The 19,731-nt window shown below is 36.3% G+C and overlaps 2 protein-coding genes across 2 annotated transcripts; both read left to right on the top strand.

The window, feature by feature from the left end:
* The first annotated feature begins 145 nt into the window (after nt 1-145).
* LOC128212120 (omega-amidase NIT2-like) lies at nt 146-1,812 on the top strand. Its single transcript, XM_052917402.1, has one exon. The coding sequence runs from the start codon at nt 278-280 to the stop codon at nt 1,130-1,132; it is 855 nt and encodes a 284-aa protein (XP_052773362.1). The 5' UTR covers nt 146-277; the 3' UTR covers nt 1,133-1,812.
* Nucleotides 1,813-8,310: 6,498 nt separating this feature from the next.
* LOC128211951 (omega-amidase NIT2-like) lies at nt 8,311-9,657 on the top strand. The gene has a single exon (XM_052917115.1). It carries the CDS (start codon nt 8,346-8,348, stop codon nt 9,198-9,200), a length of 855 nt encoding a protein of 284 aa, XP_052773075.1. The 5' UTR covers nt 8,311-8,345; the 3' UTR covers nt 9,201-9,657.
* Nucleotides 9,658-19,731: the final 10,074 nt, after the last annotated feature.

The following is a 19,731-nucleotide window of genomic DNA, read 5'->3' as shown; positions in this document are numbered from 1 at the left end:
TGATTTCAACAGCCTAAAATAGAAACGAAAAAAATGATCTCAATAGCCTTAACGTGACAATTTTATTTCCGCGAATACTTTTAACCAGTTTAAAATAAATAACGCCTTAAGAGAATAAATAGTCATATTTTGAATGATAAAAGTTACTTAGATATTTTTATTTAATATAAGCAGAGAATTAATTCGTACATATTTACTGTATCTAGCTAGCAGCTTTTGAAAACATTTTGATAAAGTTTAAGATACCACTCTGATATTTAAACTATCGTTTTCTGTCATGTTCGCAGAGTTAAGCAAAATGTCGTGTAAGCTAGCTCTTGTGCAGATGGCAGTCGGTGCTTCGAAGCCGGACAACTTAGCACGTGCATCACGACTCATCAAAGAGGCGGCGTCGAAAGGGGCCAACATCGTTGCCTTACCGGAATGTTTCAATTCGCCGTACGGGACGTCGTATTTCCCGGAATACGCCGAACCAATTCCAGGACCATCGACGGACACTTTAGTGAAATCTGCTCAAGAAAACAAGATATATTTAGTGGGAGGTTCAATTCCAGAAAAAGATGGAGATAAGATTTATAACACATGCGTGGTGTTTGATCCAAGCGGAAATATGATCGGAAAACATCGTAAAATGCATTTGTTTGATATCGACGTGCCCGGAAAAATACGATTTCAGGAGTCAGAAACATTGAGTCCTGGGGACGACTTCACGATGGTCGACACTCCAATGTGTAAGCTCGGAATTGGAATATGCTATGATATCAGATTTGCCGAAATGGCCCAGATTTACGCAAAGAACGGATGCAAACTGCTGATATACCCCGGTGCCTTCAACATGACGACCGGGCCCGTCCATTGGGAGCTCCTTCAGCGAGCACGTGCTCTAGACAATCAGATATTCGTTGCAACAGTATCCCCTGCACGTGACGAAAACGCTTCGTACGTCGCATGGGGCCACAGCACGGTGGTCAGTCCGTGGGGCGACGTCATGGCGACCACTGAACACCAAGAAGACATTGTTTATGTTGATATTGACTTTGGAAGACTGGATGAAGTCAGAAGCCAAATTCCAATCACAGTACAACGTAGAAATGACCTGTATAATGTTGAAACGACAAAGAAGTCAAACTAAGTGACTATACCTTACTAATTGCCATTGTTTTATTCCTATGACTTATGCAGGTGTTTGATATAGGGTATTCACTCTAAAACACAAGGAATAGCATCCTCGACACCCCAGCTTATTCATAGCATGTATATGTTAAGACTAAAATTGTGGTGTTTAGAAAAGATGGTCGGTTATGTAGAAATGATATATGGACGTATAACGATCAAGCTGTTGAAACTGTGTGTAATTCCTTTAACTATCTCGGTGTAGTGTTTTCCTATGGTGGATCTTTCATGCAGGCGGCTAATACACTGACTGGCAATGCATTGCGGTCTATGAACTCACTTAAGGTTTTAATCAAACGTAACCAGTTCCCTATTGATATAATGTTCATCTTGTTTGATACATTTGTTTTGTAAATTCTTAGCTATAATTCAGAAGTGTGGGGCTATATACAGCCAGAGGTGATGGAAAGGGTACATAGGGAATTTTGCAAGTTTATCAGTGAATTTTATATTGATAGTCGTCATACTCGTAAAGATTGTGAAAGGGTGCCTTATGATTCAATTCAGTTATATACAATACTTAATATATTTGGACAATAAGATATGCTGTGTTAATGTTTGATACTTTAATCAAAGGTGCTGTTAAAACTATTTCGTGGTTATCGGTTATTTTTTAAATAAATTATAAATGAAAATAAATTTCGTTTTTGGTGTAAACTGCGTGCGTTTCAACAAAATATCAAAAGGAAACTTATCACATAGATTCTGCCTGTGACTATATGGGTGGTCCCGAGCTCTCTCAAGTAGACTATTATATCTTCTTCTTGGATACCGGACGTGTGTTTCCAGTCATGTGACCAATGCTGGAAAAAACATCTTACACCCCCATGTAAGATGAGTCACGCGCAACAACGCGCCACTTCTAATTTCTTAAATTGTATGGTTTATGAAAACTGTATTTTATGTTATTTCAATAAAGCGCAATCAAATATATATGTATGCAATACTTTTAATTAAAATTAAAAATAAATAATCGTAAAAATGCGATTTTTAGAGGAACTAGTTGACGTCAATAGTGATTTAGAATTACTGCGCTTAGTGACATCAGTAATCAAAGTCGCACGCGCTTTTTGGTGAAATGTACAAAAGTCTGTTTTCTACATCAATTTTCCCACTAATTGATCATTTAAGATAGGCAAGAAAAAATATCAATCATGTATTTCCTGCCCGGATCGAAAAATCCGACCCTCTGGCACGCTGCATGGCCGGTAACGAGGCTTACGAGCGCGCTTTCGGGTCGGATTTTTCTATCCGTACCGGAAACACATTAGATACTTATATTCTTTCTTATGATGTTAAGCCTTATGATCTTTATTGAAACAGGGGTCCGAATAAGCAGCGTATTTGCGTTTTGAATATTAGTAATTTCAAAAATCAAGGTCCTAAGGTAAGGCATCGGGTTTCGTCTTCATTTTGATTCCGCACGATTGTCTATGCACGTGCACACTCGACTGAAACTTTGTATTCATTGATATGTTATGTCACGTAAAATTAATCCTTGAAATGAATGAATTATTTATTATGCAGATGGTCGACAAAAATAATTGTTATCTTAGATGATGTTTAAATACGTCAATGAAATTATTATAATTAAACATATCTGCTTATAGCTTAAACCTTATAATTCTAAATTTCAGCTCGCCTCACTTTGTTTTTCTAAGAACTGAAATTGAGGTATTCTCAGAGCCTTGGCGTCGGCGTTGTCATCAGTGCCCCAAATATCAAACTTCAATATTGCTTTAGTTAATAATAAACGTATGCCCATTTCTTAGACTGAAAAACAATCGACTAGCGATTAACAGCGCTCGCGTCCACTTGGATTGTGCACCAATTGTAAATATAGGGTAATAGGTGATCGTGTCCGGGCTGTTACCTTTTTCTTGTTTGGACATATTTTGGAAGGACTTGTCACATGTGTTCGATACATAAGACGATGTGCCGCGTGCACATCCCGTGTCCCTACCTCTAAGGTCAAGGCCATTCTTAGTATTTGTTTTCTATAGAGTGCTGCAAATGACGACATTTAGTATAGGTGGTATTGACAGATTTTAAAATAAAATACCAAGACGACGTGTCACGTGCACGGCCCGCTTCCCAACATCCCTTATTATACATTAAAAGTAAAAAATGTGTACCATTCAAATGTTTTATTAATGACTTTATACAAATGTTCATTGTAAGGTTTGAAAAACGACCGTAAAGCATCTGTAACATCGTACTGTCGCGTTAACACCATTGTAGATTCGTGATTTCGCGTTTTCAACATCGTAGTATCGTACTGTCGTGTTTCATCGTAGTACTGTCGCGTTTACGTCATCGTTCTACTACTACTACTTCTACTGCTACTGCTGCTGCTGCTGCTGCTGCTGCTGCTGCCGCTGCTGCTGCCGCTACCGCTACCGCTACCGCTACTACTACTACTACTACTACTACTACTACTACTGGACGTATTGAAACGGCAGCAGGGGGTTCCTTTTCAGCGCTACACCACCCCGGCCATGACGTGTACATTGTACAAGTTTAAAATATAGCACGTACAAAAAATAAGATAAAATGCATCGTTGGTCCAGCAAGCCCGCTTGAAGATCGAATTAATTACGAACAGTTAAAACGTGTACCATTCAAACTTTTTATTTATGACTTGATATAAACGTTCACTGTAAGGTTTGAAAAACTTTCGTAAAGCGTCTGTCACAAATGGATCAGAGTAAGAGGTGGTATTAAATCGACCTCTGTTCGTGCCGTAGCATATACCTCTATAGTTTCTATCAATGTCTGAAAGTCAATAGAAACGCGCTTGACCTTGTTATGAATAAAATCTTCACACTTAATCAAATTGTTAACAGACAAGAACGTTTCTACAGTTTTAATCGTATCACATGGATGTTTAACCAGATCTATCCAATTTATGAAATGAATTGATGGTAAATGGAAGTACTTTTCTATCCATTCTACATAAAGTGAATGTTTGATCGCAAAACATTTTTTTGATATTATATTGTAAATTTGCAATCAATCACATGTCTAGAATTGTTCCATTTATTCTGAAAAACACATCTTTCGATTGAGCCCCCATGGTTCAAGTTGGCGGCGTGCTTATCAAAACTAAAATGATTAACTGATAGAAAGAACGTATGCACAACGGGGAATTATTTCGTTATAATGTTGTAAAAGCTCCAACGGGTCTTCATTCTAAATTATATTTTTAAGGTTCAAGCACGATTTACAAATTCTAACGATGTACCATGTGACATTTCTATTAATTGTGTATGATTTCCATTCTAGTCGTGATTATTACAATAAGAGCATTTTATATACTGACTGGTAGCCATTTAAAGTAAGGCCTACCAATGGTTTGGTTTGGGTTACATCATTTTCAAAAATAGGTAGGGTAGGTAGGCTTTTTTATTCTTATTTTTATTAAGCTTTATATAAGAATGTCATATTCATCATTGGAGAATGGTGTTAAAGTTATCTACTGTGTAAGCATTCAAGGTTTTAAAGATGCATAATTACTCCCAAATAAGATTTATTATATGTCATACAATTGTTTTAATTCACCAAAAGGAATTATAAATGTCGACAACAATGGTTCTTACGAAGGATACTGCGTTTAATTTGAATGAGGTGCAGAAAACCCGGTATTTTTACCTTATGAGACGATAGTAGATCACAGTAAATCTTTTAACATTCACCAATTATTTAATGTTTTTGCGTTTTCAGCTATTAAATACATGGTTACAAACTTTTTCCATTAATGCATTATTTAGTAAGTAGTTGAAGGTTTATCACTGAAAAATTATGTTTGTTATGCATGTGTATGTATTGATTTTGAATAAGAGTGTCACTTTAAACTACATATTGAAAAGCAATTTTTTTTAGTTTTTCATTTGTTTTTCCAACTGACTATAAAAACGGTAGGGTCGGCGCCTATACCGTAGGTAGGGTCGGGTAACCTGAACCAAATGTATTTTGTTTTAGCCCTAATGACATCATCAACTATAAATTTATCCTGTCACTTGCATACAAATCGGTCCAATAACAAGGTGCCGTGTAAATTTTAGCTTATTAGGTTAGTAGTCCACGTGATGTTTTCTACAGTCAGTTGGTCATGTGACCGAGAAAACGGACTTTTTTCCATTCTGAAATGTCAGAGGCAAACCACAAATAATGTTTCAGTATCTTATCAAAAGTCCGCCATCAACCGACCTCAACAATCACTCGCCCATAAAGTCTCATCACTCTGAATAATAATGACACTGGCAAAACAATCGACCAGAAAATCTATATGTGATGAAAAAACAACAGAAATGAATGATCTCTTTGCCCATGCATTTCTGAACATCAAACACTATCAACATGAATTAAATCCATTTTACCTGTGGCAATTGCTTTTAAACACTTGTGATCATCAACCATGACCTGTGTATTGTTCTCTGTGACTTGTGGAATAATTGTAACATCATCAGATAATGTTTGGTGACTAATCCATGTTTATGCACTTTTAAAAGTCTTTTTTATGTTTTGAATTGATATTGACTTAATAAGATGCAATGACTTTGACTATAAGCGTATTGAAAAAAGGTAAACAGTTTTGAGAACTATTTTGAGGGCGATTTAAACATTGATACTGAGTGTGCTGACGTCAACAGGGAAAAATGTTGTCACTCTTATTTTTAAAAATACTTTTAAGGTTATTTATAGTGTTTAATTAAACAAAAGTACAGGGTAAATATAATACTTGGTTAGTGCCGTGGATGAAGAAAGTTTATCTGGCTCTGCTGCCAAATTCATTGATAAATTCCTCCGCCTTGCCAGATAAACTTCCTCCATCTGCAGCACTAACCTAGTATTCTCTATATACATGCAATACAGTCAAAATGGCTGCCATAGCAAGTTGACATGTGACAATGCATGTCAAGGTTACAAACTTATATTTCCATTAAAGGCCTGGTTTAATCCTTCTATAAGTGACCCACTCGTGTATTGCAGACAACCTCTGTGTATTGATCTTAATCTAATTGCCTAATTGTCTTATCAGATCTCCGATCTGAACATCCTGCTGTGCAGTTTTGGAGGTTTTACTATAGAAATGGACCCTAAATGGCTCTGAGCCAATAAACAGGAAATTGGCCCCTACTGTGACATAAGTGTCATTAGCAGGAGATGCACAGCAGGGCATTGTCATGCCAAACATTCCTTAAACCAAGCCTTTAAACCTGAAAGTGTTTTTGATAAAATATATACATGTACAGTATACTAAAGTAGTCCAAATAATTGTGCGTTGACGGATTTGTTTTAAAAGGTTTTTGATATGGCACATCCTTCACGTACAAATTGTTTTGTACCAAAAGTGGGTAGTTAATCTGATCGGGGTTCCGGGTAAAAGCATATTAGCATACGAATAATTACGAGATTGATGTTTTTTTCTTCATTTCATTCTGCCAAAACATAACGATACATACATGAAGGGTACCTGCAAGCCTGCAGTTCACAGTTTAACAACAATCGGAACACTTCGGCCATGGCCGAGTTGTTACGATTGTATTAACGAGGTCTATCTCGAAGCTTGTCGGAGGTGGCCGACTTATTACGATTGGGTTGAGTTGTTCCGCTTCGAATAATTGTTGTCTGTGTCAGTCAAATTTCGTTCTATTGGAATGGTAAATCAAGTTTTTAATGCATTTAATGCTTGTTTTGTGCAAAAAAGCTTTGCACTTACATGGTAAAATATAGAGATAAACCCTTAATATCCATTTCAAACACAGAATACTTCACTCAATACAATTTCAATATTTCTCCCCCCCCCCGTTTTTGCACAAACCCGTTTAGACGTTAGGGATTGGAAGAGAATCCCGTTTAACACGACATTTATTTGAGATCAAGTTTTTTTTCAAGTTTTATTCATACTCTTGGCCCACATGGGCATGAGAGGTAACAAAACATGCATAAAAACATTAAATAGCAAGAAAAATAGAAATATGAAGATGAACAGCAAAAAACAAACAAACATATCAGCATATCATCAAATTAATTTTTAAAATAAAATTAAGGAAGATGATTCAAATAAAATTCAGCATTATTATTTTTGCAAAGAGTGCTAGCTTTATCAATGTATTTTTATCAGTACTACACATTAAATTTTTATGGTTCAAAATGTTTGGATATCTATAGAAGTTATGATTAACATATTAACGTCTTTCATAAATAAAGTGATTACAATTAAAAATATAATGAAATTCGTCTCCTAATTCTTGTCTATCACACTGTGTACAAAGTCTTTTTCCTCTTTCAAAGCCATAGAAACGACCCTTTTCTACAGGTAAATTAAAATTTAGCCATCTAAATCTACAAAGATCAATAGCCAAGTTTTTTGGCAAACATTGCAGATAATTCTCCAGTTTCCTTTCATTTTTATAAATCCTATAGTTCAAATATTTAGGAGAATCATAAACACTGCCTTGCCAATTTTGTAGATATTGATCATACAATGCAGATTTCACTTTATTCTTTAAATAATTTAGATTAGGTATACTCTGCATAATCCAATACTCTGAACATCCAATGTTATCTAGTATATTTTTTAATTTTGACAATCCATTTACAATGTAGAATACCCTTTTCATGTAAATTATACATAGTTCGATACAAAATTGAACTAATTCTATCTTGATTACCACTGACTAATGTACTCCAAAATCCAACATACTGGAATAAACTTTGTTTTTAATAGGACAAGCTCCCAGCTCACCCAACATCATAAAGGTGGGAGTGGACATTTATAATTTTAACATATATTTGTAAAAATTGAGTTGAAATTGAGATATAATAGCAATATTCTCATATCCCCAAACCTTAGACCCATACAATAAAACTATATATAAAGTAAACAGTAAAATTCTTAAATTCAACAGCCTAAAAGAGATACAAAGATACTATAAATAGCCTTAATTTGACAATTTTATTTTATAAGACTTTAAACCAGTTTGAAATAAACACACATTAAGAGTATAAATTGTAATATTTTGAATGATAAAAGTACTTAGATAATTTTATTAAACATAATCAGAGAAATAATTCGTACATGATTACTGTATCTAGTTGTAGGCTTTTGAGAACATTTTGATAAAGTTAAAGGTAGTACACTAATTTTTAACCCTTCGTTATCTGTCATGTTTGCAAAGTTTAGCAAAATGTCGTGTAAGCTAGCTCTTGTCCAGCTGGCAGTCGGTGCCTCGAAGCCGGACAACTTAGCACGTGCATCACGACTCATCAAAGAGGCGGCGTCGAAAGGGGCCAACATCGTTGCCTTACCGGAATGTTTCAATTCGCCGTACGGGACTTCGTATTTCCCGGAATACGCCGAACCAATTCCAGGACCATCGACGGACACTTTAGTGAAATCTGCTCAAGAAAACAAGATATATTTAGTGGGAGGTTCAATTCCAGAAAAAGATGGAGATAAGATTTATAACACCTGCACGGTGTTTGATCCAAGCGGAAATATGATCGGAAAACATCGTAAAATGCATTTGTTTGATATCGACGTGCCCGGAAAAATACGATTTCAGGAGTCAGAAACATTGAGTCCTGGGGACGACTTCACGATGGTCGACACTCCGATGTGTAAGCTCGGTATTGGAATATGCTATGATATCAGATTTGCTGAAATGGCCCAGATTTACGCAAAGAACGGATGCAAACTTCTGATATACCCCGGCGCCTTCAACATGACGACCGGTCCCATCCATTGGGAGCTCCTTCAGCGAGCACGTGCACTAGATAATCAGGTGTTCGTTGCAACAGTATCCCCAGCCCGTGATGAAAACGCGTCCTACGTCGCATGGGGCCACAGCACGGTGGTCAGTCCCTGGGGCGACGTCATGGCGACCACGGAACACCAAGAGGACATTGTTTATGTTGATATTGACTTTGGAAGACTGGATGAAGTCAGAAGCCAAATTCCAATCACAGTACAACGTAGAAATGACCTGTATAATGTTGAAACGACAAAGAAGTCAAACTAAGTGACTACCTAACTAATTTCCATTGTTTTGTTTCTGTGACTTTTGCAAGTGTTTGAAATTGTGGATCCACTCTAAAACACATGGAATAGCATCCCCGACATCCCAGCTTATTCACAGCATATATGATATAAATACGCTGGGGTGAAATAGCTGCATAATCTATGGGTTTTTAGTTGCAGTGCATTGAATAGTTTATCAGTGAAACTCAGGTTGTGTCACATTTTATATATATTGATAGTCGTTATCCTCGTGAAGATTGTGAAAGTGTGCTTTATGATTCAATTATACATGTATGTTATCGTATACAATACTTAATCTCTTTGGTGTGTAAAAGTTTGATTCCGTATAATCGAAGATCCTGTAACGAATATGTCGTGGCTTTACTGAACATTCAATTTCAACTAATTTATAAATGAGACAAAATAATCAATGAAATATATGTTGCATCAATTATGAAGTATCAAGTTTCTGCAATTTTTCGTTAAGTTGGACAACATTACGTTATTCATGTCGTAAGCGTTTTAAAAATGCATAAGTCTGCTTTAGAGTGCTCGGGTACACCTAGTAATGAGCAGAATCAATGCGATAAATATCCTAACGATATTTTTGTTGAAACGCATGCAGTTTACCCCAACAACGTAGTTTCGACTAGAACTTAATCAGGATCTTCTATGCCCGGATATCCAGCGTATTTGCGAATCGAATGTTAGTAATATCAAAATTCAAGGTCCTGAGATAAGGCATGGGTTCTGTCTTTCAGTTCAATTCAGCTTGTTTGGCTAGGCACAGTCGACCGAAGCATTGTATTAATTAATATGTAATGACACGTATAATAAACCGTTAAAAAATATGATTCAGATGGTCGACTCAAAATAAAACTGATCTTATAATGTTTATATACGTCAACAAGAATGTTATAATAAAAAAAACTCTGCTTTAAGCCGCTGCGGAAAGATTATAATTATATGCTTCAGCTCGGCTCGATCTGTTTTTGGACGTGTGCAATGATTTTAACCTTGTCATTACTATAAATGACACGGTAAAATATTCAAATGACACATGTTGTCACCGACATAGTTCAACTTTATAGCAATGCCCAAAATTTTTTGAATTGTTTGTCTGCCATTAGAAGTTTTGTGGAACACTATACCTCTCTGAAAAAACAAGTCTACCCCTTTTGGCACTACCAGAGGTTCGCATGTCTGTCTTTACTTAGTGTCAAAATTATGTATATTTATTATGTTTATGCCCCTGAAAGATTGGCATATTAAAAATGCATCCGACTGTCAGTCTGTCAGTCCGGCTCAATTTATCGTGTCCGGACTTTCATTTTCTCTTGTATGGACAAATTTTAAAATAACATACCACATTTGTTCGACATACCAAGACGATGTGCCGCGTGCAAGACCCGTGTCCCTGTCTCTAAGCCCAAGGTCACACTTAGTGTTTGTTCACTACTGAATATTTCATATAGGGACATAGAGTAAAGGTGGTCGTGTCCCGGCTCTTGCGTTCTCTACTATGGACAGATTTCAAAATAACTTGTCACATGTGTTCGACATAAGAAGACGGCGTGTTACGTGCAAGACCCATTTCGGGGCCTTCGCTACTTACAGGGACAGCTCTTATTATACTTATTCCTGTAAATTGACTTGACAATTAGTTTTGTCAGATAAATATCAAATATAGTTCAAATATAGAGAAACAGGTGTGTATGCACTAATGATCAAAGGCGGCTCTGTCAAACAAAAAGGCGCAGCGGGGCATAGTAAAAAGTAGCAGGGGTTACTTTTTGTGCGCTACATAAACCCGGCCATGACGTGTTTATTGTTCAAGTTTGAAATAGCACGTAAATATACGAGAAATATGTATAAATGTATCGTTGAGCCAGCAAGTTCGCTTTAACATAGAATTCGCTTTGTAAACGACTTTAAACGCAACGGCAACCGTAGCTGCCCGTATATGTACTTGTATTGTTGTATACGAAAAATTAAAACGTGTACCATTCAAATGTTTTATTTATGACTTGATATAAACGTTCATTGTAAGGTTTAAAAAACTTTCGTAAAGCATCTGTGACAATAGGGTCAGACTGAGAGGTGGTGTGAAATCTACCTCTGTTCGTGCCGTAGCATATACCTCTATAATTTCTATCAATGTCTGAAAGGCAATAGAAACGCTTGTCCTGGTTATGAATAAAATCTTCACACTTAATCACATTGTCAACAGACAGGAACGTTTCGACAGTTTTGATCGTATCACATGGATGTTGAACCAGATCTTTCCAATTTATAAAATGAATTGATGGTAAATTGAAATACTTTAAATAATGTTCTATCCATTCTACATAAAGTGAATGTTTGATCGCAAAACAATTTTTTGATATTTTATTATAATCGATCACATGTTTAGAATTGTTCCATTTATTCTGAAAAACACATCTTTCGATTGAGCCCCCATGGTTCAAGTTGGCGGCTTGCTTATCAAAACTGAAATGAGCAAATGTTCGTGCGACAGGATCTCTAAGAACAACCAGTAGTTTCACGCCTTTTCCCAACGTATGGAATATCCTTTGAGGCGCTTTTATACTTGTCATGTATCCAGGTGACTTCTCAAGTGTAACTTGTCCCTCAACTGTAACAGGCATCTGGTTTCGATACCATGCTTCTCCTTCATGGAAATTCTTGTCGAAGAAGGCCACTTCGTATCCATGGTAACGCTTAATCCGTATCCATGGATTCATGGCAAGGAAGTCGAGAACCTCGCGCGTACCACTTTTATACGCGCCGATTAGTATTACATTAGGAAACCTCTTTCGACAGCCTGTGCTTCTTTTACTTCCGGATTCGCAAGCAACAAATTTTTCACACAGCGACCCGTTTTTGTATCTATCCAAACAGTTTCGAGCACGAATCTTCACCGCTGCATCGTAGACTCTGTCATCTTCGTAAACAAACTCCTTAGTGGTTAAGGCGAGCACATCAAACGAAACATCGCCTTTGTATTTAATATATACTGTCACCACCGCTACACTAATTACACATACTATAACTAATCCGACTTTATTCTTATTTCTCATATTTACATACATAATTGACGTATATGTCCAATAAACCAGTTTCCATGTACGCGAGTAGAATTTTGCATATTAATGAAAGAGTATCATCGCACATCCGCCACTTAATGTATACTACATCCTAAACTAGGCACATACATGTAATTTAACACTGATTCAAATCATTATTTGAAGTGGACTCTTAACCGTGATTGTAGTTTAACATAGTTTGTCAAATAAAGTGCGGAAAAACGTCACGCGCGAGTAAACGTTTAAATAATGAGCCCCCGGGGGTGGGTATTTACGCTTAACACTAACAGAACAGACAGATAATTACGACTTATACAACATGACATCATCTGAAATACATATTATAACGACAATATATTATTGGCGTGCATCAAAATACATACTGTAATTTATAGGTAATCTACATAAATTAAAGGCATACTAAAATAATTGTTACAACTTTGTTAACAAAGGCACTGAAGAAAATCATTCAATATAACTTTGTACCATTTAATTGTGTTTAATATTAACAAATGAATAGTGCAAAACAAAGGCTTCTGTCATATATTTATAACTATTAATATTTTCGTTCTGATTAGGTAATTCAGTAATTTTATGAAACTTAAATAAAAATTGATTAATTAACTTCGAAATAAAGTCTGCGTAATGGGGAATCATTGGAGCCGCATTTACATTATATAAATATCATCAGCATGTGTGACATTGATATTGTCAACCCGAGAGGAGAATGTCACCTAATGCGTTATTTAATTATTCAGTACCGAACAAAATTAAGTACACGGAAATTTTTTAAAATGTTTTTAATTCATTTAATAAACGAAGTTTAACAAGGTTAACAAAATATAACATATCTATAACAAAATTTACCGTTAATTTCTTGTCGTCTGATGTTTTTGTGTACACATTGAATTGTACACATACGTCACTACTGTATGTGTATAAGGGAGGCAATCACGTCATGATTTAGCTAAAATATTGAAGCAGTTATTTGCCCTTATATGATATTCAAAATGTCACTGCGGTCACATGACCTGACAGTGAATTTTCGCTTGGTCACATGACAGTCTTTTTCAGGTAATGGGATTTTACTATTTGAACCGTCTCCGTGGCCTAGTGGTTATGCACCCGCCTACGGAGCGGGAGGTCGTGGGTTCGATCCATGGCCGCGTCGTACCGAAAGACGTTAACAGTTGGTATAAGTAGCTCCCTTGCCTAGCGCTCGGCATTTAAAGGGTAGTGATTGGAAAAGTAATGTACTCAGTATTGGTTTAACCCAGGAAAGTTGTACCCCGTGTATCGGTGCTTTACACCGAGCACGAAATAAGTGCTTGCACTTTCACGGGTTATCCTTGACCGCAAGGTCTAAAGAAATACATACATACCATTGAAGACTAAATACATCATTTGCATTCCCCGTGATTATGGAGGGAGTTAATGTAGTGGACGACTGCCCAATGGCTTTAGCTGTTGCAGTTTCAAGCACTAATGCAAAGTCATAACACTCACAATGACCTAAGCGATTGAGAATTGTTGTCAATTGTCTACCACGAAACAAATGCCTGACAGAAGTGCATAGAAGAACATGTTTTGGCATTTTCCAATCACCATTTGTCACAGCTCTGCAGATATCCTGAAATATTAATTAATACTTTAAAAACATTAATAACAAATAAGTCCCAAAGTCCATTGTATGTAGTACTATGCATAAAACATCAACGGTATAATGGTATATACAAAAATAAAGCTATATTATTTGTATCATGACTGTTAATAGTATGTATCTAAAAGTTTATATATGAAGGCAAAATGTCTGCTCAAAAGAAAGAAATCATACTATTTTAGATGGGAATAAATTTACAAAATATGGAGAAAAATAAACGTTTGGCATTTGCCATCAATGGCTATGATCAAATGTGATTATTAACAAATGTATATATTCTGCAATATCTATGACAATTTTTTTTTTGACAATAACAATTATATTCAAGTATTTCACCTATAAATTAATCAGTTAAAATCATTACGATGTAAATGACATACTATATTCAATGCCAAAACATTACGGGTAATAGATATACCTGACAAATTGAATATACTATGCGCTGTGCCTTCTCATTTCCAACATCTCGATGGCCATACAACAGAAGGCTTAGAAATTCCACCAATGGCTTTGGAATGATGTTTGGCAACATTCCATCTAAATCATCAGTTGTTGGGGGCCATGGGAGGGGATTCGATTTAGAAAATGCCTGTCTAACATCAGATTGAATGTTTATCTTCAGCTATTGTTCTAGAACCCATTGTGTAGGCATTTCTAAACGCATCTATGGCAGGCATGCTAGAACTGTACACAAAACTGTTTGACCTTGAACCAGAATGGTCATCACTAACAGTGACAAACGTGATTTGTGTACCGACTGGATGCAGGGTAAGTTTCTTTTTCAGTTTGTCTGCTCTGTAGTTGGGACTGGCAACACCATTTCTCTGCAACTCTTGTATGTATAAGTTGCGGAGAAAAGAAAGTTTGGCAATATCATTGTTCTGAATGATATTTTCTCTTACGTAAATTATTACGGTGTCTAGTGCATTTGCGTGAGCAGATTTTTGCATGTGATTTGCGCATTTTGGTTCTGCCTTTGAAAATTGTGCAAACTCCAACTTGAACAAGTTATAACAATAACTATGATACTTTGCCTTTTTGGCACATAAATCCTGACCCATAACTTTCCGGTGGAGTGACCATTTTTCATGGTTCAGACAACCGTTTATCTCTAATATTTTATATGTTTGCATTTAACAGGTCAAATTTATTAACTTTTGATAACATTATTTTGTTATTAATAAATTTATTGAAAAGATATAAGATAAAACTGAAATAACTGCTAAATACACTTCAAATGTATGCAAACTGTCGATTTGCATGCATAAAACTTACCATATTTACATTCAAAAAGGTAGAGATGACACTATAATAATGTCAAAATTATAAACAGGGGAAACAACTGTGTGTCAATTGAAAGTAAATAACAAAAGGCTACACATCACTATATTTTTATATCATTGTTTACATTTAATATTCTGTTTTGTTAACAATAAAACATAAACTAATATATGTTTAAGGTACAGAAAATGGTTGATACAGTCAATTTCAAGTGGTTTTATAAAAGTAAAACTTGTAAAAATTTAACTTATATAATTTAATAAAGGCCTTTTTGTCAGTTTTGACTATATTGTTCATATGTTATGATATCAATAACGGATACTGTGAGGAAAAAAATGATTCAGAGTTATTATACTTATCAAACTGATGATCATTTATGTTAAATAAATGTAATATCAGAAACAAATCCATTTAAATGAAAAATTCTGATCTTGGATCGATTTACCCCACCCACTTTGATTCCGTTTTTCTGTTAAAGGTTGGTCATAAATATGTATAAATTTGACTTAATTGTAGAAGGAGTACTTAAACGCGTTGAGTTAAACTAAATTTAATAATAATATCACAAAGAATTAAAAATGATAAATAATGATGCCATGTGTAATGGAAAAAAGGGACAAACATCAGTATATTTTCACATTATTAACGTATATTTTTTACATTATGGACAGAATAAGTCAATTCTGACAATAAGAATATTGAAACATAAAATTCCGCTATCAGATAAACATGTAAGTGAATGTATCAATTTTACCTGGAGTAACTGAGAGGCAGCTTATGAAAAATGGTTTATTTTCATTTTATGGCTGCCATCTTTGCGGCCATCTTGAATATTAAGCATCTTTGGAAAATATTTTTTTCTGGGAACATCGAAAAAATGAAACTTCAGACATCATTTCGTAACTTCATGCAAAAAAAAAGGCACTAAAAGGGTACCGACGCTATTCTTAAATTAACTGATATTTTCATAGTAGACAGACACAGTAAATTTCGAATTTGAAAACAAACAAACAAACAAAAACTGCAAAATACACGTGTCGGAAGCGATGTGATAAACCAGTAAGTAAAATTCAATGCGTTGTACTATCATTTTTTATGTAAAATTTTGACATTTGTTTTTAAAATTTCTTGCCTAGTCCCTTTAAAGCAAATTGTGATTTAAATAATATGTATATATTTGTGTAACATGTGATTTCAATTGTTCTGGCCTAAGCATTACGTTAGTACTAAAAATGAACAGCATTTTTTTTATAAAATGTGACCTCAAATTGTCCTGACGTAAGCTTGTTTAAAAATATGTATCACAAAATCTGATGACGTGGGTATTTTTGTGCATAAATCTTAAATTGTAGTTACGTGCTCGAGCGGACTTGCATCCGGTATTCGCGGGTGGACATATTATCATCCTCGAGGTGGCGTGTATACACTGTCTTTCCGGTATTTGCGGGTGGACACCATCCTCGAACGGGCTTGTATTCACCGTGTATGCGGTATTCGCGGGTGGACACCATCCTCGAGCGGGCTTGTATTCACCGTGTATGCGGTATTCGCGGGTGTACACCATCCTCGAGCGGGCTTGTATTCACCGTGTATGCGGTATTCGCGGGTGGACACCATCCTCGAGCGGGCTTGTATTCACCGTGTATGCGGTATTCGCGGGTGGACACCATCCTCGAGTGGGCTTGTATTCACCGTGTATGCGGTATTCGCGGGTGGACACCATCCTCGAGTGGGCTTGTATTCACGTGTATGCGGCATTCGCGGGTGGACACCATCCTCGAGCGGGCGTGTATTCACCGTGTATGCGGTATTCGCCGATGGACATCATCCTCGAGGTGACTTGTATACACTGTCTTTCCGGTATTCGCGGGTGGACACCATCCTCGAACGGGCTTGTATTCACCGTGTATGCGGTATTCGCGGGTGGACACCATCCTCGAACGGGCTTGTATTCACCGTGTATGCGGTATTCGCGGTGGACACCATCCTCGAGCGGGCTTGTATTCACCGTGTATGCGGTATTCGCGGGTGGACACCATCCTTGAACGGGCTTGTATTCACCGTGTATGCGGTATTCGCGGGTGGACACCATTCTCGAGCGGGCTTGTATTCACCGTGTATGCGGTATTCGCGGGTGGACACCATCCTCGAGCGGGCTTGTATTCACCGTGTATGCGGTATTCGCGGGTGGATATCATCCTCGAGCGGGCTTGTATTCACCGTGTATGCGGTATTCGCGGGTGGACACCATCCTCGAGCGGGCTTGTATTCACCGTGTATGCGGTATTCGCGGATGGACATCATCCTCGAGGTGGCTTGTATACACTGTCTTTCCGGTATTCGCGGGTGGACACCATCCTCGAGCGGGCTTGTATCCACTCTCTGTCTGGTATTCTCGGTTGGACATCATCCTCGAGGTGGCTTGTATCCACTCTGTATCCGGTATTCACGGTTGGACACCATTCTCGAACGGGCTTGTATGTACTATGTATCCGGTATTCGCGGTAGGACACAATCCTCCAGCGAGCTTGTATCCACTCTATATCCGGTAGTCGAGGGTTTACAAACGTTGGTTTGTGGTCACCAAGCCGGACAAGTGGGTTTTCTACGGGTTCTCCGGTTTCCCCCACAACACAAGACCACACTCTCGCGTAAAATCGTGCCAACGAGAGTGATTAATATAATGTTGTAATAACTTGTTTCACAATCGTTGTAAAATAAATATGTTTAAACTAAACTACAAACGTTTTCCGGCTTTACAGGGTGGACACCATCGCCGGTCAGGCTTGTATCATCTGAGTATCTAGATATCGAGGATGGTCGTTCTAATGTTTCCTTAGTAGTTGAAAAAATATTCATTTTCTTATTTTTCAAGTAGATCTACTAAAAAAGAGCTGCCATAGAACAGCGCGCTCGCCTATACACTGATTTGTCTTAGAAATGATTACAATTTATATTAATGATGTTATATGTGCCTGTCGAAAGCAAAAAAACGTATACAATAATGTATATTAAAAAGTAAAGAAGAAACGCCGCAATGCGACGAAACGGCAGTTATATATACTCAATGATTGGCAGAAGAACTTCAGTATTCGTTGTAAGATTCAGTTTCGGCTGTGTTTTGTCTATTTTAATTACAGTGACCATTACCTTGACCGTAGGGGCCCCAAAACACAATCGCATGAAAAGTCTACATAAACTCTTCCCACATACCAAGTTTGTTCAAAATATGTAAACTCTAACAAAAGTTCTGCAGTACTAACTATTTTTCTATTTTTAGTAGGGATGAAACCGGATACCAAATCGGTATCTGGATATTCGTATCAAGTATTCGAATACTATCCGGATACTCGTATCAAATTGTTTTCACAATAAGTAAATTTCCTATTATATGTCACCCACCTTCTGTTATTTGACATAGTTGTCCACTTGGTTACTGCCACGTGCTTTCGAGTTTGATTATTTGAAAGTCGATTGTAATTTTATTTCATTACATTGTTTGATTTAATGCAATACCTACAATTTCTGCGGTGTTTTGTAATGAAGGATATAATTGCGGAAAAGACGATCTGATTTTTCTTTATTTACATGCGTGTACTTTTTATTTATCAATAAACTAAACAGGTTTACATATCGTATGAAAAATAAAATACACTACACAACATTAACCGAAAAATATGAATGTCGGCCGATTTCAATGAAACTTGGAACGAACAATCGTCAATGACTCTACTTTAACGAGGTGTAATTTTTTTTTTTTAATCCCGTCTTTTGTTGAATTACAGCGCCACCTAGCGGACACGTGCTATTTGGCGCTAATATTGATAAAACCGTAAAAAAATATAACTTTACGGCTTTTTTTACAAAAAAAAAAATCGGAATATAATTTATTGTACGATGAATAAATAATCCTATAATTTTAGTATAAGTATTTAAGAAAAAAATAATTAATTTTAAGTTTTATGACAAAAAGGCTTTAATAAGAAATCGCCAAAAACAGATACCCATCGGTGAATTTGACGTATTTATCTCGAAAACGAACTCGGGTAGGGTATGTTTTTATTTAGTCATAGGAAACGGAACGGAATAATGAATAAAATTATGTAAAAAAATAAAAAATTGACGGTGAGGTTAATTGCTAAAAGATATAAGTAACCTAAGAAAATTGATAGAGTTAGCGTGATTTCAACGCCACCGTCAACGTCAATATAAAACACGTCAAGTTAGTGACGCCATTGGTTTGTTTGATGCATGAGAATAGTTGTGGATGGAACGTTGTATTCGTCCATAAACGATGGTATCTGTATCTTTTTTTATTTTTAATCAGATATTTTCCAGTATCGGAACTAAGTAGAATATCAGAAAATAGTAGGAAAATCAAATTCTTACTACCTGAAATATAGCTACAGAATTGAAACAAGAATTTACGGTTATTATGAACCTATTAAAACTGGGATAAACTCAGAAGCCATGATCGATTCTAATTTAAATTAATTTTATTCTCG

This window comes from Mya arenaria, chromosome 12 (genome assembly GCF_026914265.1).
Source record: "Mya arenaria isolate MELC-2E11 chromosome 12, ASM2691426v1".
NCBI classification, from domain to species: Eukaryota; Metazoa; Mollusca; class Bivalvia; order Myida; family Myidae; genus Mya; species Mya arenaria.
The sequence above is the reverse complement of the archived record's forward strand: the minus strand, read 5'-3'. Positions and strand labels throughout refer to the sequence as shown.

Bases quoted from the DNA above. Each gene is read 5' to 3' on its own strand.
- LOC128212120 (XM_052917402.1), top strand. From the start codon at position 278: ATGTTCGCAGAGTTAAGCAAAATGTCGTGTAAGCTAGCTCTTGTGCAG.
- LOC128211951 (XM_052917115.1), top strand. From the start codon at position 8,346: ATGTTTGCAAAGTTTAGCAAAATGTCGTGTAAGCTAGCTCTTGTCCAG.